The sequence below is a fragment of the Colius striatus genome, chromosome W (assembly GCF_028858725.1).
Source record: "Colius striatus isolate bColStr4 chromosome W, bColStr4.1.hap1, whole genome shotgun sequence".
NCBI classification, from domain to species: domain Eukaryota; kingdom Metazoa; phylum Chordata; class Aves; order Coliiformes; family Coliidae; genus Colius; species Colius striatus.
In genome coordinates, this window is record NC_084789.1 from 20,981,083 (window position 1) to 21,003,679 (window position 22,597).

At 42.1% G+C, this 22,597-nt stretch overlaps 1 protein-coding gene across 6 annotated transcripts in view; it reads left to right on the forward strand.

Moving 5' to 3' along the window:
* LOC133628672 (protein TANC2-like) overlaps positions 1–22,597 on the forward strand; it is a 300,674-nt gene that overhangs the window by 77,592 nt on the left and 200,485 nt on the right. For 3 of the 6 annotated variants that reach the window (XM_062017099.1, XM_062017100.1, XM_062017102.1), the window contains exons 4-5: positions 8,270–8,341; positions 21,619–21,798. In XM_062017099.1, the coding sequence (XP_061873083.1) occupies positions 8,270–8,341; positions 21,619–21,798 (252 nt within the window). The remainder of the gene's footprint in view (positions 1–8,269; positions 8,342–21,618; positions 21,799–22,597) is intronic. The other 3 variants (XM_062017103.1, XM_062017104.1, XM_062017105.1) reach the window with 1 other exon arrangement.

Consider the following 22,597-nt stretch of genomic DNA (forward strand, 5'->3'; position numbering starts at 1 on the left):
ATATTTTGTCTGAAATAAATGAGAAAACCTTTTCTGTCATCAACTGAGTATTCTGTCCAATCACTCAACCTATTTCTTGTCTTGTGAAATAGGTAACACTTTCTTTTCATCCCTCACTAGTGAAGTTCTTTCTGACTCTGGTGGTTTGATCAGCTTTTCTCTCCAAGCAGTTCCTCAGCTTTTATTGAGTGGGTGGATAAAATTCCATCTCCTGGATCTGCATTTGTGTTTCCTCACAGTGACTTCTGAAGAGGAAAGCGTTTCTTATTTTTTGCTCCTCTCTGAAAGGTGTAACCATGGCTCTTTTTTTATCTGCTCATCCTTGGCTGATCCTCTGTTGCCCCCACAGGAGCTCAAAACATACTTTCAGAACAAATAATTATAAGTTGATGTACGTAGATTGCTGCAATATAGTACCTTTCTGAATCAGTGACAGTAAACATTATGTTCAGCTGATTACTTCCTACACTGCCCCATTAACTTTTATGTAGTTTCCAAAAGGACCAGCTTTACATTTACCTCAAATGATTAAAATAGTGAACAAGTGAGACTACTCCTATCCCTTTTAGTAACCAGATGGAAAGATTGTTCATCAAAACTGCTTTAGGGGCAAATACTGGAAATTGGAACAGTAAATCTAAACATGACTCAGCTAAAATGCGGTGAACTTAGATGGCTTTTTTGGCTGTGAAAATACTTGCTTCCAATATACACTTTTGAACAACCAATCTTGACATGATGAGTTAAGTTTGATCGTTTCTGTTCACCTTGGCTATTTCAGAGTCTCCTAGGTCTGCTTTTGCCTCTTATCATAGCTATTTAGATATATTAAAGAACAGTGTTTTCCCTACAGATGGCTTTCTCCTCTTGAGATTGTTCCTTAATGAGCTCGGATAGGATATAGGTACTGAGGGTAGCTGGCCTGTGTTTATAAATGTAGATAATATACTTATTAATGGCATTTTAAAGTGCATGAAATAGAAAGTGCACCCATTTTTATCGTTATGGATAAAATCTGTAATGTAATTTCATCAGCTTTAATGGAATAACCAAGCCAATGTGTATTTGTATTCTGGTCTTTTAGGTGTGTTAACAAAGTGGCAATAATACCAGGTTTCTGTATTCCCTCATGCCCTCTTACAGCCAAGACTCCAGGAATAATTTGTTCATAATGTTGAACATTTGATATTCAAGATTATTTTCAAACCACAGGCTCAGTTGGAGTTAATGCATATCTTATATCAGCACTGATTCCTCATTTCCTTACTGCTCTTGTGTCCAGTGGGACTGTATTTAACATATAATGAGAGGAAAATCCCTTATCTGTATGAAATGTATATTCATTTTCCTCCTTTGGCTAAAGTATTTCAAAACACAGCCTGGCATTTTGATTTTCTTAAATACTACCATTTTGTTTGCCAAATAAAAAAGGGAAGGTCTATTGATTAACAATTACCAAATGCAATATTAGATGTGTTAAAACAGATTTTTTACTTCACCTTCCTTTGCTTTGCATAAAAAAAACGTGTATGCAGTTGAAAAGCTCTTGTTTTCTTAAGTGGTTCATTATTCTATCAGGGCAGCCATGTAATTGAGGCAGGCTCTTTCCTTTTTTGACATTTTGAAATGTCACTGCCCAGCTTACCTCTGAAAAAATACCTGCTCTTGGTATGTGAAGAGATGCTCATCTGCTGGGTGCAAACATCTAGGAATTAGATTTACTCTGAAGAACGTTATCTTTAACGTTATTTGCAGAAACAAACCATCTCTGCACAGAAATACCACACTTTGTATATCTTGTGTGATTTGTGCGAGTTACCGGGGTTGTTCACCAGGGATTTAACTGCCAAATGACCCAGTTCTGTCCTATAGTTCCTTCAGTACAAATCTTCCACCCTCAACACTACCACCCCGCCCAGGGAGATGTTTTGCTGGCGGGTGGATGCTTTATTCTCATAGTAATATAATGCGGTTCTTAATAGTTTTTCTCATAATTGGTACCATAATACTGCTTTTTAGTACAATAGTAACTGTTCTATTTGTTTTCTGATCCTCAAGACCCCTCACGAAGGAAACGCTCAGGAAGTGACTTCTTTTGAGTAGCAGCCTCAGTCTGTGGGGTCTGCTCTGCTTTCTCTCCAGGCACAGCCCACCCCTGGGAGAGAGGCTGGCGGCTGCCTCTGGTTCGTGTCCCTCCTTCGCCGGGCGGGAATCTAGCGTCATTGCTGAGGGCGAGATTCCCGCCCGCCGCTCCTACCCGGGGCCGAGGCTGAGGGCCGGGCCCCGCGCTCCCGCCGCTCCTACCCGGGGCTGAGCCTGAGGGGCTGAGGACCGGACCCCGCGCTCCCTCCCGCAGCGGCCGTGCGGGAGGGCCCCGGCAGCCTCCGCCTTGCCGACAACTCTCGCTTCCATCTGGCATCTTCCCCTTCCTCCCGCCGGGGCAAGTTCAGGTGTTATTTGTCTGTTTTCGGCAGCGTTTTGAGAGGACGATGGCAGTTGGAAACCACATCGCCTTGCGTTCCGCCGCTCACGAGGCTGAGCCGTCCTTCCGCAGGGACGCCGGGCTGGGCTGGAAGCCGATCAGGTCCTGACTGCCGGGATTTGGCTTTGTGTGAGTCTGCCGCGTTTTCCAAATGCCATTTCGATAGCATGCAGATTGAAAGGATTGATTTATAAGCTATGGGAGCGCGGGGCACGCTCCGTCAGTTGCTGTTAGAGCAAATCTAATGCAGTCGGTTCTTGCAGCAGATTTCCCAGCATGCGTAAAGCAGCCTGACCCACCCTTTCATTTTTCCGCGTTAAAAACCCCCGTCTCTTTTGTCAGTTAAACCGGCAAGACGTTTAGTCACGTCGTGTGTTTTAGAGTCTGTTTTAATTAAGCAGGGGCACGGGAAGATTGGGCTGAAGTGGCGTTTGATTTTATTGCAAACTTCCTCGTCTTTGCCTTGGATGTGAGCACCTGGCAGCGAGGGGATGCTGAAGGTTCTTTTGCTGCCACCAGCTCGTGTTGTTGCAGATGCATCTTCCTTGTGTTTGCAGACCCATCGTACTAATTGCGATGCAGGGCTTTATGCAGCGGGGTTGGTTTAGTAGGATTGCTGAAAGCCTCGGGGACTGTCTTTTCTGTTTGGGGAGAGGTCGGTTCAAAGGACACAGTTATTCTGTGTGTTGGAAAGGATTTGTTTGTGGAACTGGTTTTAAATGGAGAACTGGGGAAAGGGGGGAGAGACAAGGAGCGAGTGAGGCAAAACGAGAAGCAGGCGTTTCTCAGAGCCATTTATAGTAAGAGAGACTGCTTTTCTGAAGCTGTTACTAAACGTGATTGTTGAGATTACTTAATCTCTTTGTAATTGAGAGAAAGAATTAATAGCTATTACTATTTGCAGTATGCTTGCCACATAATCAGCCACACAATCTAGAAGTCCCCTGGATGTCTGCCCCCAGTTTCTAACATCCCAGCTGTTAGATGCTGATGAGACAGCATCTTCCTGAAATGAAAAATAATGTGTAAACACTAATAGAATTTCTTAACACTGAGATCTATAAAAATCACAAGCAGCTTTCCTCCTCCTCATTGGTAGATACAAGACAATGTGGATTTACTGAGTCAATATTGTACTATGTCATTCACTTCCCTTGTGGCATTTGACAAAAAGAAAAAGTAGCTGTTTTCTGTTTCTCTTGGCAACTTCTGTAGAAGCTCCTTAACTGGGTTTATCTTAGTCTCTTCTGATCTTTAAGTTAACACACATATCTGTGGTTTCTAGTAATGATTTCACAACCCGTTTGCTTTTGGTGACCTATTTTAGCTGTTGTATCCGGCTTTGTCAATAGCTGGTGTTTCACCATGCTGCCAATTAGAGCAACTGAGTTGATTGCACTTCTGTGGGTGATACTATCTGCAAGCTATCGTCTACATAGTAGGTCATGCCTAGAAATAATAAGTATTGCTAAAGCAAATGCAGCTACCCCAATGTGTCAATAAAATAACTAACAGCATTGTTGGGGTGACAGAGTGCTGAGAGGTGAAAAGTATCAAGACCATAAACTTTAATATTGGGAAGTTTCAAGAAGGTGAGAATGAATGTTCCCTCAGCAACAGTAATTTGCCCCTTTTTGTGTGTGTGTGGATATTAAGATAACTCTTTAATTATGCATGGTATTGTTCCCTAGTAACCTTGCTCCTCCACTGCAGGGAATGACTTTGCTCAAAATTTTGATTTATAGCAAAGAGAGGGGGGGAAAAAAAGAGTTGAATTGTTCAACTATTAACTATGGGCTGTTCCTTATCTTCCTGCAGCCCTCTGCCTTTTCACCATGTGTGTTAATTCTCTATATACCAGCCTTCCTCACTACTTGGCATTGATCTGTTTGCATTTTCTAATGCTTTATTGCAAGTATTCGTTTCACCATTACTGCCTGTGAGGCAGAAGGTGCCTGCTCAGCCCTGTAGACTCCATCCTGCCTGGATCTGCTTGTGGGAGGCTCTGTGGTTTCTGGTGCTTTTGCTGGGATTTACAGGGCACAGCAGAATGGAAGGGTCACTGGTCTTACAGGGTAAAGGGCTTTCTGGAGCAGCCAAATGACCTTCAGGCTGACACAAGTTAATACATAGAACCCATGTTTTTTATTTATCCACATTGAATATGAACACAGGTGCACTTCTGTACATCTGTGAGGGGGACAGCTTTGCACCAGCTACGTTGCTTCTCAAAATACCCCTCATTAAAAGCCAGTGAAGGGTTTGAGGATGCTGTACTTCACCCAAGCTACAGCCTCTGCTGCACCTGTACCAAATGCAGCAGCAATGGGTGAGCACAACTGCATGCTGACTAAAGACATACTATATGCTGAGTCATCAGACTTATTTTTTTGCCTTTCCCACCCTCTTAAATTGATTCAGGAAGTTAATTTACTGTGATCTTTTAAATATATTGTGTAGCTTTCAAATTACCTGAGAAATCTCTCCCAGATTCTCAGTCCTGTGAGAATCTCTTCTCAAACCTAATGGCCTTGACAGTGAGCTGTCACCATTTTGCATCCCACCACTGAGTGCGGAAGAGCATGAAGAGAGCAGGGCCACTGGGTCTATAAGCTATCAGCTCTACTACCTTGGTTGATGCTTATTCTTAAAGCAGGAGTACAGGACTATACAGGACAGAACCTGTCCTTCCAAATGATCTTAAGTAGAAAATGCATCAGTTCCTATTTAAGCATGAAGTGTTCCAGCTGGTATTTTATCTCTTGAAGCTCCCGTCATGCATGTTTCAAATTCAGTGCACTTGAAACAGGTATTTTCTACTTCAGCTGGGAAGCTGAGTTCCTGGAGACCCAAATCTATTCATTTGGGGCTAAAAACTCTCAGTATTTTTTGTCTTTGAAAAGAAAGAATCTGCTTGTCCTTTACATTGGTTCCATTGTAGGAAATCCAGGTAGGATTTAGATTCCCAATAAAGCTATTGGGTAAAAGCTTTCAGTCTTCCAAACAGTGCTTTGCTTTTTTGCCCCTGTCAGAAAGGTATCAAGGAAAAACCTTGTTGCTTCTGTTTATGGTGGAAGCAGATTTTGGAAATGCTGCAAACTAGGTTGTTTTAAAATGCAGGTTAGTGCTTTGGTGCTCTGGGTTCTACCTCATGTCAACCTCATTGTCTTTGGTGTTTTAAAATGAATTTGGAACATCTCTTTATGGTAGGGAAACTATTATTAGCATAATGAAATATTAGCTGCCTTTGGTGCTGAAAGGTATTTAACTGAAATGAAAATACAGCTGTCTAAATCTTGTTGCAGAGCACTATGGAAAAAGTTACTGTTGTGTCACCAAACATTCCTAGTTTTACCATAGTTTTAATACCAAAAATTGCAGTAGATTTTTGAAAGTCTTACTTCAGAGGGGTTTTAAAATGCAATTTAACCCAACTCTGTTGGATCTCCCATCCATGGGAACCTCATGGGTTATTCTCATGGCAGGACAGGGTGGTATGGTCCTTCTCTGCCACATGACCAGACCTTTTCATGTGCTGTCTCCTGAGAGACTGCATCCTGCAACATCTCTTCCCTCCAAGTCCATCTCTGTCAAAACCAATACAGCATTTTAGCAATTCTATACTGGGAAGGAAAATTTGCCAGGACCCACCTGTGGATGAGCTGGACTGTCCTGGCAAGGAGGTTCTTGAACATCACTCCCAAAAACTACGGAGAAAACCCAAAGAGTTTACCTTTTGATGATGATTATGTGGCTTTTGATACAGTTGTGGTTTTATACATGTTGTAGTGGTACAAGCAATATTCACTCAAAGACATAGAGAATCTAGGTAATGCACATGCAGAGACATACACAGGCAATGTAGTACAACCACCAGAGCTGACTCAAAGCCACCCTTCCTTTGCTAGCTACCTCCTTATATGCTGCTTCTGCCCATGAGATCAGCCAGGGCCCAATTGATTAACTTGCAGCACCTGTTTCTGAAGTAGCTTGCCAGCTGCATTAACTTGTCCCTACCATCTTTATTCAAGCTGGCTGGTCCAAGCTACTTTTGTGCCTACATATACAGTGACTTTCTGTTTGTAACCCATGTCTTTGGAATCTTTCAGTCCTTAGCATTATCTTACATTATGTCTTTATATTGGGAACTCCAAAGGTTTTTTGTGTTTTTCATAACCTTAGAGGTTGTCTCTGTGGGCTAGTCACTGGGGAGCCTTTAGAGATGATGATGATGATGATATATGTCTGCAAAGCAGTGTTCAAAAACAACATTGTTTATTACAAGTGAATATACAGAGACAGTGATCTAATGATAGTCTTTGATGGTAGCTGGGCTGTGGGAAGGCTCAATCCCAAGAGGCTATCTCCAGGCTAATAAAGGCTCCTATTTGCAATGTCCCATGGTATAAAAGAGTGAGAAGGGGAAATGAGATGCTCTGTGGCCTCCTTGACACCTGGCAATCGTGATGGCTTAGCAGGGCATAGGCAGTTGATCTAAAAGGAGGGATTTCTGAGTTGCTGTGGCTGGCTTTGGGAGGCTGACCTTTATATACAGCTTTTGTATGAGCAGGGAAAAATGCAAAGGTGATGGAAAATTGCATTGCTGGTACCAATTCAAGTGGCCTGAACATTGCTTTGGGGGAAACTGAGGGCTGGAAGCATTTTGTCAAGGGAAGAGGAAACAAAATCCATGGCCTGGGCTGGGGGCTTCCTTTTTTGGGGAGTGGGAATAGATGTAAATGTTCAGTCCCCTTTTCTGCTGTTGCGCTTCATTGCACAACTGTCATCTGTTAGTCTGGCTTGAACGGGAACTCACGTGTAATAGGAGTTGATAAAGTTGAATTACTTTATAGCCTAACAAGCCCATCCAACAATTAACTTTGGGGAATCTATAGATATAAACATAGCAAAGTGCAGCTGCTTTTAGTATAATTGGCAAGTGGAGCTGCTAAAATTGACTGGTGAGGTTTTTAACCAGCTATTTAAGAACTGAATGGTTTCCAAAGTATTTGTAACAATTCTAAAAGCTTCCCTTTCCCCTGCCATCAGGTGAAATAACTTCTGAAATCCATCCCTGCTTTTTAAACACCTGGTTTTGCTTTTTTCCCCCCATTCTGCAGAGTTAGGCAGCTTTTTTTTTTTTTGCTTTCAACCTTTTTAACCCCTGTGTACTTAAAGCATTCTATATTGATGTGCAGATCTATTGTTTCTAATCTGGTCAGTTGATCAATGAAGAGCAGCAGGTAATTAATTGTCTAGTATTGTACACAACATCCCACTCAGCATTTCTCCAGCTGGATTTGGTATTTGTTAACTGTAACTGCATTCCTAAACAATTGCAAGAAGATAGGATAAGAGTGGCTTTGTTCTTCTCAGCTTTCCTTGGTTTTAGCTGACAGATGATTTTAAAGGAGAAACCATTTCCAAAGAAGAATCCTCATTCTAAAGGTTTTGATCTTTTGCTTTAACAGTCCAAAGTGAAGGAAGGAATTGAAGATGCACAATTTGTTTACTGTTTCATTCAGTCTGTGGGGTCAGCAGGAGAAATTAAAAGCCCACTTTATATCCTGAAGGACCTCACAGATTCCATTTTCAGTGAGCTGGGGAGAAACTGGAAGGGGACAGCAAAGGAGGCAGACAGCAGTTTGTTTGCCTCACTTTCAATCTGCAAGAGGGACCATTTGTTCTGCTGTTCATACAAAATAGATGATGGTGATCAAGGAAAAGTTGCATCTGCCTGACCTGTCAGTTTAATGTTCTACTTGTGCTGTTTTGATTCTCATGCAGATGGAGGGAACGAGGAGCCACCAGACCGAAGACAGGCAAGTGTAGACTCCCATCAGAGCCGATCTGGGCAAGGTAAACCTGAGTGTTGTTCTGCCTCATTTGTTCACCTTCTATATATACATTTGGTGTTTTTTCCTAAGACTGTGTAATCTGATGGAGTCCTGTAACCATCATTATTATCCACAGAGCTACAAATTCACTCATATTCACAGAACAGACCCATCTTTGGGGAGTCTGAAGGGGTTTAACCTAAGCTGTGGCACAGCAGAGGCGTAACTGCAGAGGGTATGGCATCTTGTGAGAAACAAAACAAGCTTTCTCTTGAAAGACTCAGGTCAGACTCTGCAGTGAAGCACTTTTATTAAGTGTTCTTGCAAGAGCGGGTGTCCTAGCTAGCAGGCACACCTGATAGGTACAATATTCTGCTTTTTATTCCCTATCCCAGCTGCAAGGTCCCTCCCTTCTTTCCACATTGATTAGGTACTCCAAGGTTTACAACTTCTGAGGCGCCTAAAAATCCTCCCTAGAGGATGTCTGTTTTTTGTATCCTATCATGGATTCCCCCCACAGTCCTAAGATTTAAACTCTAATTAACACTTCAAACAAGCAGATGTTAGTTGCTACACAGAACCAGATAACAGTCCTGGGGCCAATTCACTGATTTACACTACACAGAAATGGACAAGGTCAGTTCGCTGATTAATACTATACAGAAAGGGATAACAGAAAAAAACAATTCTTTGTCTTCATTTCTTTTCTAATTGTGGTAGTTCGAGCCTGGCTGGATGCCAGGTGCCCACCACACCACTTTATCCCCCACCTCCTCAGCAAGCCAGGGAAGGGGAGAAAATAAGATGGGAGTCTCGTGGGTTGAGATAAAAGCAGTTTAATAAATAAGCAGCAAAGCCGCGCGCGCGGGAAGCAAAGCAAAAGCAGATAAGCTGTTACTCTCTACTTCCCATCAGCAGCGATGTCCGGCCACCTCCCGAGAAGCAGGGCTGCAGTACGCGTAGCGGTTGCTTTGGGAAGGCCAGAAATGAATCTCGCCTCCCCTTCCTGCTCCTCTCCCCCAGTTTATATTACTGAGCTGAGGTCATATGGTATGGAATATCTCCTTGGTCAGCCTGGGGCAGCTGTCCTGGCCATAGTCCCTCCCAAGATCATGCCCACCCACAGCTATTGGTGAAGGTGGGGGAAGGAATGCTGGAGGGACAGCCCTGATGCTGTGCAAGCGGTAGTCATAATATTGATATCAACAGTAAGCACAGCACTGCAGGAGCTGCTGTGGAAAATCGCTACCATCCCAGACCCACTACACTAATTCTGCAAAAACAACATCAGCATTTCTCACAAATTCCCCCCCCTTTTTTTTTTTACACATTTGTTGCCTTTTGCAATGACTCTCCTAGTTTAGACAACATTATTTCACAGTTATTCTTTAATTCTATCTCTTCTTGATCTTCTTCCTGCTCCTTAAGGAGAAGCATTGTCTCATGGTAGGGAGGTGGGTCTAAGGGCATTTTTTTAGATAATGCAGTTTCAATTAATCTTTGTACAAGCCCCCTAACACATGGGATTATACAGCATCTAACTGCCGTTAATATCCCTGCAACTACTATCAAGAGAGGTAACCACAGATATTACCACTTCTTTCCATTTCCCAAACCATGATTCCACCCATCCCATAATAGAGTTACCTATCCCTGAATTCTCAGCCAATTCCTCTGCTAGTGTGGTAAGTCCCTGTAATGCTCTGGTTATGGTTCCATCTGGTGCTGTATTGTTTGGTATGAAAGTGAAACATTTGTCTCCTAACATTACACAGACCCCCCTCTTTTCTGCCAATATCATATCTAGAGCTATTCTGTTCTCCCATGCCATTCTGCTAGTGGCATCTAGTTGTTCTGCAATTCCTCTGATTGCATCTCTGGTGTAATTTATAAACCGCTGCTGATTGTAATAAATATCGTTTATCCAATCCACATTCTTATTTATTGTTACCCACCAAAACACAGAGGATTCAAACCCTGCTGCTGTTTGATTTCATGCTTTATATTCATCAGGTACCCCCCTGGGAACTCCAATTGAATCAATATAGATCCTGTCATTGAATGACACCCCCAGATTTCTTTTCATTCTTTTCCCCGAAATACATGATTCTCTTTCAAATGCCAGGGTAAATGGAATGGCCAATTCAACAGGGGCACATGTGCTTTTCCAATTTGGAGGGGGCACAGGCCTCAGGATTTTTCCTCCACAATAGCACCACATATCTGCCCTGGGGATACTCTAAGCCAGAGTAATTTCCTGCTTTATCCTCAGTCACGTTCAGTGACTCAGCACACATTTCCAGGTCTCCAAGATACCTGGTAGCCCCTTCACCCTGTTGTGAGAGACAAGCTGTGTGATTACCAGCCACTGTAGAGAAAACAGGAGGTACTTTGATGTCTTTGCTCTGCAGAGCAGGGAATAACAGTGAGAGAGGCTCAAAGCTCTCTTTTCCCCATGCAGTCTTTTCTTGGTATAGGGCAGTCATACATCTCGTTCCCTGTGGTTCTTTATCCTAAAGGAAAGGGAACCACTTGTGCAGTAGGTCTTCCTGAGGCACATGCATAGCAATTACTATGATTCAGGCTTTACACTGCATATTTAAACCCATTCAATCCAGGCATTTGCATCTCCATATCCTGCTTCAGTCTCAAATGTTTACGTTAAATTATTTACTTCAGTTATAGTTACAATCTTTGGGTCATTTGGTGGGTCTCATGGGTTTATTTTAGGTAATTTAGTAGGAGTTGCTATCCTTTGGCTCAGTCCCCTCTTTGATTTCTACACTACAATCCTGAATCCCTTCCATTTATATCCGCTCCAAGTTCATAGGTTCTATTTCACAAGCATCAAACTGTATAGTTTGTGGAGCCTTCTTGTCAGTTACATTTATCCATAGTTTAACCGAATACTACTTTGTCCCCATGATGCTGTCCCCTGGATTTCCAACAAACAATAGCCCATAATTACAATGATCTCCCTCATTTTCAACAATTAATGACATTTCTGCTACCACCACCTCATCAGTTAGTAACATTAATGAATGTCCTTGTTTCCATTGGATTCTTATTGCTTCTTTAGTTTAAGACACAAGGGGTTTGTAGTCTGACATACGTGCCACTGTCCATCCTTGAGTGCAGAGTCCCATTAGTCCTCTGAGTCTGATGTAATAAGTCCAGTCTTTTTTTAGCTGTTCTTACTGCTGTCTCAGTGGTCAGTAACACCTGGAACAGGCCTTGCCATTCGGGTTGCAGTTTGGTTCCTTTTCAGGACTTGATCAGGATCTGCCCTTCAGGCTGGATGGTGTGGGCTGCAAACTCGAGAGGTGTTGTTTGGGCCAAAAGCCTTTTTTCCTGAGGAAAGACAAAATAAAACCCCAGTATCTAATTCTTTTAATAAATATTTTTGGTTTAAAGGGCCTTAGGCCAGGTTCTCTCATCATTCACAAATCTGTTTGGCAACTGTGTACATTCCTACACATACATATTTTCTTAAAGCTAAATCACACTTTGCTTGCATACCCCAGTGACTTCCTTGATGTAAAATAGCCATTATTTCCCTCATAGCTTGTTCATTTAACATCTCTTTTTCTGTGAACACAGGAGTTGCCTTTGGTGCAGGTACCTAGGAGGTGAGATTATACATACTCACAATCTCATGGCTTAATGTTGCCTCTTTGGCTGCTTCATTGGCCAATCTGTTTCTCCTGGCCCTAAAAGAATTCCATTTTTGATGCCCATTCACACAGACCACAGCAATCTCATTGGAAGTGATAAATTCTTTAATACTTGTTTAATTACTTCTCCATGTACTAATACTTTTCCCTTGCTATTGAGTAATCCTCTTCTCATGCCTTTCCAAAAGTTTATACCACTTCAGAGGCATACCTTGAATCAATATAAAATGTTCATCTTTTCCTTCTCACAGTTGTAAGGTTCTGTTTAAAGCATATAATTCACATGTCTGGGCTGACCAGGTATTTGGTGGTTGCCCTGCTTCTTTTGGCTCTTGACTCATTCCTTCAATAATTGCATAGCCATTATGCCTTTTGCCTTGAATTACTCTCAAGGCCTGTATGTAAAGGTATTTCTTTCCATTCAGGTCACACTGATACTCTATTATATCTTAAACAATTATGTTCAAAGTTTTCACATGTCATGACTCCCTTCCATAGGGAAGTGGATGGATTAAGGCATGGGCTGGTAATCAAGATTAAAGTTGAGAACATTGTCTTTTATATCAATATTCTAGAATGGGTTAGCCACCTTTCAGCTTTTCGAGTTCAAATAGTTTTCACTTATTGGGAGGTATTTATTACTAATATCACTCCAAACTTTAGTTTTCTGCTTTCCTCTACTAAGAGGGCAGTGGCAGCTTTTGCCTGTACACATTCTGGTCATCCCCTCAATATGGGATCCAGAAGGTTGGATATGTATGTTCTTTTGGTTGTCATTCACCCCCTCATTGTTGAGTTAACACTCCCTTATCTACTGTGACAAACAAAACAAGCAGTTTACCTAAGGATGACAGTGCTAACACAGGAGTGGTGATTATACTTTGTTTTGATTCCTGGATTGGCTTTTCTTCTCCTTCTGTCCAAGTTAAAACATTTGTCTCTTCATTTAGCAATTTTGAATCTAACCCATTTGTTTTCTGTGCATAAAAGTTTACCCACAGAGGGCCATAGTCAGTTAATCACAAACATTTTCTTAATTCCTTTTTGTTTATTTGTTGGCAAGAAGGGCAATTCCACAACTCCCTTTATTCTCTCTGTATTCATTCTGTGTTTCCCTTCACAAATAAAATGTCCAAAATATCTAACTTCCTTTTTGACAGATTGCAATTTGGATTTTGATACTTCTTGCTCTCCTAAAAATTTTAATAATCAACAAAGAAAAATCTGTGGCTTCTTTTACCACACTGTTTTCTTTGCCCAAAATTAAAAAGTCATCAATATACTGAAGTAAAATAACATCAGAACAAGGACTATCAGATTTATTTGTTTTTATATTCTTTCTTAATCTTAATAACATCAATTTAAACATAAGGAAAGAAAATCTCTCTCCTTTAACTCCCGAGAGTTTTATTTGTTGATAACTTTGCCCCATAGGGTATAAAGTTTAATGAGATTCTGGCAGCTCCCGTGCCAACCAAGAGGATCACCTCTTCTTCCTGGGATCCCACCTTTAGATTTATCAAGGGCTCCCAATGGGACTTCTAATTACGAAACTCCAGACCTCCCCATTCAGTATCTTCAAAAGACAGTAATGACACCACCTTTTCTTTTTCCTTCCACTTGGGGCATTCTCTCTCAAAGTGCCCCGCTTCCCCACACTTAAAACATCCCGCTGGGGAGGAAACATCTACATTGGCTGCCCAGACTGTCCTTTACCTTCCCCCAACACTTCTTCCCCTGACTCCTTTCGTGCCTCTTTGTTCCATTCACTATGCTCCTGTCTTCCTTCACATTCCAATCACACACCTCAAATTTCCAACCCTTATCCGACAAACTCTATCCATTTGCTCAACTTCCATAATCCCAGTCCAAAGTCATTCTGAGGCTAAATTAAAATTTCATCCCACATTCCTGTGAATTATCTTTTCTTTCTCTTCAAACAAAATAAGTTTCACATACATTTTAACATCAACTTTAGATTATATCCTGAACATAAAAAACAATAACACACGCTGACTTCCTCACACATACATAACATATCAAGGGGTTAAAACCTTCCACAAAAACTCACTCACTGATTGCAAAACATTTTACACAAACACACTCCTCGTACATACAGTGCAGAGACCAGCTCTGCAGGCGCCTTTAGTTAAGAGCACACACAATTGCTGCAGCTTAATTTTTTTCTTTTTCCTCTAATGTTTATAGTATACAACCTGAACTGCAGCTTTTTTGGCTACAGTCTGATAAGTGTTTAACTTATCAGCAAACAATTTTGTTTTGAGATTGCAATATTACAATTTGACTTTACAAATCTCATTGTCATTCTATATGAGTGTTTTAATAACACCTTCTCCTTTTGTTGGAGCTGGTTTCACTATGCTGTTAACAAAATCAATTCCTATCTTCCTCAGCCCACAAGATCCTTTTCTATTTCAATAGACAATTTTATTTTTTCTTTTTTTCCTCATTCAGGAACGTTAAGTTGAACTGATACGTTTAGTTTATAAAACAATCCTCTGTGACACTACATTTATTTTGTCAAATGACAGGGACAATGAGAAAGACACAGACATCAACAAAAAGACCAGTCCCACTTTACTCTCTACGTCAAAATGTCACAGAAAACAAGACAATGCATTCAGCCACCACAAAAAGCCCACTAGACTCTGGGCAGCAACAACAACAAAAAACAAAACAAAATAACACAACAAAACAACACACGTAATCATTTATATATTATGCAAGTTTTCAGGTGAGCTCACTCGATGTCAATAATTGGATGCTTGGAGGCAACAAAATCTAAGGTCCACAAACACTCATGCTGCCAAAACTTGTTTCCTCATCTCTTTAGACCACATAAAACAACAGTACTGTATCCTGAGTACCCGACGTCTTCTCAGCTTCCAACATCCTCCCAAAGGACTATCTGGAAGAATGGTCCCGGGACCCTTTTCCTCGTCCCTTTTATTTCCCTCAGGCCTGGCACTTCTATTTCCCATTCTGACTTCCCGAGACTTTTACTGTCACTCTGTGCTTTTGCTTCGTCCTTCTCCGTCTGTTTTCCTCGCGGAACAACAGAACCGCGGATCCAGACTCCGCACTCACTTCGTACCTGTGGTACGTCTCAAGCACACACACGCACACAGAAAGTCTCTCAGAATGCTCCATCCAGGTAATAATTAATAGTCAATTTTCTTACCCTGGATACCCGACCACCAAAGTAATACTTAATAGTCAATTTTCTTACCTTGGTCCATGCACAGAGTTTCCTGGTCGATATGATCGTGCCTACTATTCCTATCCTTTCCCCCTGTGGTTCACTGGATCTGCCTTCAAAACTTGGTCTCAGGATCCGGTCGGTCTCCTCTGGAACCCCTGTCGATGATTCACGGGACAGTTGAAATCAATGGGATGCGTCCTCCCGTCCTTCAGCAACAGGTCCTCCAGGAAGACGACTTCATATCCCGGACGAGCCCCCAACTGTGAGAAACAAAACAAGCTTTCTCGCGAAAGACTCAGGTCAGACTCTGCAGTGAAGCACTTTTATTAAGCGTTCTTGCAAGAGCGGGTGTCCTAGCTAGCAGGCACACCTGACAGGTACAATATTCTGCTTTTTATTCCCTATCCCAGCTGCAAGGTCCCTCCCTTCTTTCCACATTGATTAGGTGCTCCAAGGTTTACAACTTCTGAGGCGCCTAAAAATCCTCCCTAGAGGATGTCTGTTTTTTGTATCCTATCATGGATTCCCCCCACAGTCCTAAGATTTAAACTCTAATTAACACTTAAAACAAGCAGATGTTAGTTGCTACACAGAACCAGATAACAGTCCTGGGGCCAATTCACTGATTTACACTACACAGAAATGGACAAGGTCAGTTCGCTGATTAATACTATACAGAAAGGGATAACAGAAAAAACCAATTCTTTGTCTTCATTTCTTTTCTAATTCTGCAAAAATAACATCAGCATTTCTCACAATCTCCATTCTGCTGAGAGAGGGACAGAGCTTTACACAAAGGCATTTGCTGGAGGTAGTGGTAGTGTAAGAAGTCCTCAGCACATAGCAGCACAAATCAACAGGCCGCTCAGTGCCTATATCTGCCTTCCCCTCTGATTGCAAACCTTCTAGGTTACAGAGCTGTGATAGAGGGACCAGCACATTCCTACCTGGGGCTGAACAGCCCTTTGTTACATCTTCTGCTTTCTTTTGTTTCACCCTACAGCAACAGGGCAAAAGGTTCTAGGAAGAGAGTAGTAAAAATAGATTTGATATTATTTAAGTAATGATTATCCAATCTCTTTTGTTCAGTATCCATCATTCATAATAGGCTTGGTGGTTAAAACCAACACTAGAGCTGTGTAACAGGGATTTCTGCCACTGACAGCAGCAGCTCTTAGATCTGCTCTGGCTTACGTGTCCTTTGAAGTTAGTAGAAGCTTAGTTTTAAGCATTTGCCCTTCTGTGAGGTTTGTGGAAATGCTGGTGTTTTCACACAGCTCTTGAGACTAAGAAGCAGTTTTTGGAAGCATGGTTCTGGTAGGTGCTCTATGCATTGACTTATTTTCTCTTGGGATTGCAGCAATAATTTCACTTCCTTTTAGGTTCCAGTCTGTTGTTGTCATGATGTCCTAATGACTTATGGAGACATTTTCTCCAGAGCATTGTTCTTTTTTTGGCAGTATTCCAGTGTTGCCCAGGCAAAATTATTGCAAGTGATTGAAGCCTGATCAGAACGAGGGGGATTGGAATTTAGACTTAAAACCCTGAAGCCCCGTGAAACATCAACAGCTGAAACTGCTCTATTAACACAGGATCTTTTACAATTGTTTTAACCTTTGTTAATTTAAATTTCCTTATTTTAAAATAGAAGAGAGAAAATTAGGAAGGAATGAGGGTGTTTATAACTGTATGTGTCTCATAGTTTACATCCAAGTAGCATTTCTATGCTTTGGGAATATGGGATGAGAGGTTGCTCGTTTCCGGACGCTGTTATTTGAGATAAAGTTGCTGTTTTGTTACATCTGGAGGCTGAGCCTTGCCTATTTTCTCTGCTCTTAGTCTCTGTGATGTCCTTTTCATTTTTCTGGGTTGTGCCTGTTGGTTAATTGTTCCAAGATCCAGCAGCTCAGATGCAACTGCTGTTAGAAGCTGACTGCTGGGTTTCCCTGTGCCTGTTCCAGACACTGTTCTCTCAGGTTGTATTTCAGCCTATTTATTCAGCATCTCAGCTGCTATGGAAAAATACCAGTTTGGGGCAGAGGACATGGGGCTTTTTTAGCAATTGACCAACCTGTATCTGTTTCCCTGTGTGAGTGTGACTCAAGGAACTGCAGTAACTAGCAACAAGTTTCAGCATGAGAGGGAGTGGAGGGTGCAACTTCTTAGAGAAAGGAGCTTCAGCCCTAAATATTTCCATTTGGATTAATGGATGTGACTGTAGCAACAGGAGTCTCTTTGCTCCATGAAAGTATTGTCTTTAACTTCACCTTGTTCTATGTCCATCTGTCTGCACATGTTATGTTCATCATGGTTGTGAAAAGGGGTTTTATTATGCTTCGACAAACCAGTCACCCGAAACGAGGTGCTCATCTTCTGTGTATACTTCCTTGTTGCCATGGATGATGCCTATGTACTGCAGCTGTCTGTAAAGCTTTATTATCTTGAAAAACCTCAATAAATAGTTTATTAGTTCAAATCTGCATTTTGCAGTTAGCATTTTACTTCAGTGCATTTTAGAGACAAACTGTCACTGTTCCAATACAGCCCTGAACGATCCTTAATTCAAGGGTTTGATGAACCCAATATTCTTTCTGACTGAAAGAAATTGAAGCCTGTTTCAATTGCTATATTTGTGTGTTTGTTTACTCTGTCAAAGGTGAAAGAAATGGTGAGGTCTGTAGAAGGAAAATAAATGTGTTGTGGATATGTTGTGAGCTCATTGGGTTTTGTTGCCGAGCGTTTGAATTTGAGGAGGGAAACCAGTTGTGGAAATGTTGCCTTTATTTCTCTCTAAGAGATACTGTCCTTCAGTTGCCCTTGGCTTTAGGGAAATATTGGTCAAACATACTGCAAACTTACACCATAATAACAAGTGAAATACACCCAGACTTTTGAGGTCTTTTCCAGATCTTAAGTTGCAGAAGGTGCCTGGTGTTTAAGAGTTCCCTCAAACCCCAAAATCTGTCCTGAGGAAGTTGAAACTTTGTTTTTAAGAATCAAAATCAACAATGGCAAATTTTGGGGTGTTTTTTCATGCCTAGTGCAAAATGTGTTTTGAAAAAAACATCACAACTTGTTTGTGTCAATGCCAGTTTTGGCACTGGTGCTGCTTTGCCTCTCCTGGCACTCTCAGGTGATTGTGAATAAGCTTGCAAAGTCAGCAGAGGTGTTCAGCTTGCAATAACCCTGCAAAAAAGCAAGGTCCTCAATCAGCTTCTATCAAGTAAGCTCTATATACAGCCAGGAATTACAATTGGCAATGCACAGATGGAAGAAATCAAGCCTCTTTTTCCTCTAGATTAGCAGCATGCTATCAAATTATGCCCTCCTGGAAAAATAAGCCCAACTGCACTAACAGAGCCATTGCATCTTTGGGATGATCACCATGGAAAACTTAGAAACAGGGTCATCAGACTGGAGATTTCAAGCTCTGCTGAGCAGTAACACTACCCCATGTGTTGTGTGTGTGTGTGCAAGACTTGGGCTTGCTTTTGACAGCTCGTGTGTCTCTCCCAACATACCTTGTTTGTCCTGTCTGCCTGATGTGCTGCATGACATCCATTGGAAGGAGAGCTGAGAAACAACAATGCTCCTGCCTCTGAAGCTGTCGTAGTTGTGTGTAGCTCAGATGTGTGTCATATGGTGGTGCTGAATGTGAGTGGGTGCAGTGAAGCTGCCTGTCTCCCTCAACTCCCTTTGTAGTCCATGGAGAGGTAGTAGATGGAGTCAGTGGAGTGTCCAGGCTGGGATTCATTACTCATTGTCATTAGATGAATCTTGTCCCAAACTCCTAGCCTTCTAGAAGAGGAGCCTCTGTATCCTCCCTGGGCTGTGTGTGCCAGGGCCCCCTCACCCTCACAGCAAAGTTTTTTCCTCATGTTCAAGTGGAATTATATACATCTATATTTATATGTGTGTGTATGTATATATATATATAAAAGGCATGATAGCAACAACATCTAATAAAGCTAAACAAACCCAATACAATGATGTGTTCCCTCTTAGAGATGTGCTCCATTAGAGCATTTGTGTGCACACAATTACAGAAGCATGAAATGAATAGAAGAGCATCAGTGTCTAGCTCATAGTTTGTTACAGTAATGACAATCTCTGATGAACCAAATGTTCTGAACTGTAGCATCCTTCCTAGCACACACAGAAGTATCACCTCTGTAAGGATTAGACTTTAAATACATACTCAGTGAACTACTGTGGCAAAAACATGTTTTGAACTGTCAAAAATAGTGTGTATGTGTAAAGTGTGTTAGTGTTTGGTTTGGTTTCTTGTAAAGAATGATGCAAAAATGCTGAGAGATGTTGCTGAAAGTTGACATCAGCAGTGGATGGCTTTTAGCTACCTCTCCTAGCACACTTCAGGAACTTGTCCAAACCTTCTGACAGTTATTTCAGTGTGGGTTTTTCCTCTGATCAACAATAGGTTGGGATGTTCACATTGTCCTTTGGATATCTCAAATGGTATTAGTCCATTGTCTCCTCTGGAGTATCATGTATTCAAGGCATTTACCCTTTTGTCTTCTCTCCCACCCATTACATATTCTCACAAACCATTGAGAACAGCCCAGTTGTCCGGTGGAAATCAAGTCAGGAGTGTCTTTAATGGAGGGAAAACATCAGTAGGTACTAAAAGCTGAAGTCCATCTCTTTAAGGTGTGGCACAAGTGTAGTCTTCTTACATTATCTGTAATGAAATATTCATGTGAACAGTTTGAAGTTGCTTTTGCAGGTGAATTATTAGTCATGTGGGTTAGGTTGGGCTGGAGATGGTGACTGCTTTTGGAGGCTTTTCTTTGTTTTTTTTTAGAAATACACAATGTAAATGCACAAAAACAGAGAGAGTCCAGCGCAGGGCCACCAAGATGATCAGGGGACTTGGAACATCTTTCATATGAGGAAAGGCTGCGGGAACTGGGGCTGTTTAGTCTGGAGAAGAGGAGACTGAGGGGAGATCTTATTAACATTTATAAATATCTAAAGGGTGGGTGTCAGGAGGTTGGGACATCCCTTTTTTCTATAGTAGATAGTAACAGGACAAGGGGTAATGGGATGAAGCTGGAACACAAAAAGTTCCACTTAAACATAAGAAAAAGCTATTTCACTGTTCAGGTGAGGGAGCCCTGGCACAGGCTGCCCAGAGGGGTTGTGGAGTCTCCTTCCTTGGAGGTCTTCAAGACCAGCCTGGACATGTTCCTATGTGACCTGATCTAGGTGAACCTGCTTCTGCAGGGGGGTTGGACTAGATGATCTCTAAAAGGTCCCTTCCAACCCCTACTATTCTGTGATTCTATGAAAAACAGTAAAAAGAGGATTGCTTTGTCTGAACTATGTTTACAGTGACTCTAGGAATGAGGGGGGATCTCATTCATAGTTACCAAGATCTAAATGGTGGGTGTCAGGAGGTTGGGGGCAGCACTTTTGTTCTGTTGTATCCAGTGACAGGACAAGGGGTGATGGGATGAAGCTGGAACACAAACAGTTCCATTTAAACATAAGGCCAAACTGTTTCAGTGTGAGGTGAGGGAGCCCTGGCCCAGGCTGCCCAGGGAGGATGTGGAGGCTCCTTCCTTAGAGGTCTTCAAGACCCTCCTGGACACATTCCTGTGTGACCTGATCTAGGTGGGAGCTGCTTCTGCAGGGATTTGGACTGGATGAACTCTTAAAGGTCCCTTCCAACCACCACCATGCTGTTAATCTGAAAGATCACAGAATGTTAAGGGTTGGAAGGAACCTGGAAAGCTCATCCAGTGCAACCCCCCTGCCAGAGCAGCACCATCCAGAGTAGGGCACACAGGAACTCATCCAGCTGGGTTGGAATGTCTCCAGAGAAGGAGACTCCACAGCCCATCTGGGCAGCCCCTTCCAGTGCTCCCTCAGCTCAACAGGGAAGAAATTCTGCCTTGTGTTGCTTTGGAACCTCTTCTGTTCCAGCTTGTACCCATTGCCCCTTGTCCTATCATTGGCCATCACTGAGCACAGCCTGGCTCCAGCCTCCTCACACTCACCCTTGATGTGTCTGTAAACATGAATGAGGTCACCCCTCAGTGACCTTAAGCTGCAGAGCCCCAGCTCCCTCAGCCTTTCATCACAAGGAAGATGCTCCCCTACCTTCATCAATCCTTAATCAATTCTTTGTGGTTATACTGTTTATAATCTAATAAAGAGATGTGCTGAGATGCTGTTCCAGAAATATAAACTCTTCAAGGGAAGTGTCAAGACACGGTTCAAAGTGAACAGGGAAAGCAGCTCTCCCTGCTCTCAGCAGGACTGAGCACCACACAGCACTGACCTCACCTGAGCCAGACAGTCCTCTGTCTAGGAATGATAAAAGCAAGAGACTTCCTTGGATTCTAACCAGGTTCTCCTTTGTTTTGCTGTTCCCATCAGGCACCTCCACAGAGAACAACTGTGCTTTTGAACCAGACTACGCCATTCCACCACTCCCAGTGACCGAAGGTATGCAGCACATTCGGATTATGGAGGGCATGTCCCGCTCCCTTCCATCCTCCCCCTTACTCACACATCAGTCTATCAGTGTTCGGCTCCAACCTGTGAAGAAGTTAACTGGTAAGGACTTTAAATAAAGTTCAGTGGGGCTTTTAAGGTCAGGTGGTGCAAAAACAATCTGTAAGCAAAAGCTTTGAACAAGCTTCTGTAATTGAAGTCATCGTTTGTTTCTTGCAGCAGCTCAAACCCAGGAATGGATTCAGTTTCCTGCTGACAGGGAAATAATTTCTATTCTGAAAATGAACTCTCTTGTTTCACAAACATTCTCTGTTTTTTCCTGAGAAATTTCTAGCAGAGTTGTGTCTTCAGTTCCACTTTGTGTTGTGTGGTTCATGCCCAGTGGAAATAACTCTACAGTCATTTCAAAGAACTTCCTGCTAAAATCTGGAATGCCCAGAGAATACATCACAAAGAAATGACAAACAGTAAAGTGATGTATTTTTTTTCCTCCTTAGTTCATGCATATTTTTAAACTGTTTTGTTTCTCTGCTCTGCTGGGATTGGGGTTTGAACACCAAGTAGTTGGATTGTCAAAAGCACTTGGAGTCCAACATCCATTTAAAAGCCTGACATTGTATTTCTACTGGTAAAGACTTTGGAGAAACTTGCTTCTTGCCTAAAACCTCACATCCCTCTGTGCTCATCTTTAAAAGCCATCAGCCAATGTACTGTGTTTGTACTGAGAGAACCTTCCAGAAAGAATTTTGACATGATATAGCCTGATTCACTCTGTACCTTTTTGTTTTCCCTGCCCACTTGTGAAAGGAGAAATTGAAAAGGACAAGAGGAGGAGATTCCTGTATCATAGCAGAGTTGTTTTGCAGGGTGTCTGAGTAGTCTGAGCCTGTTTGGTAGCAGT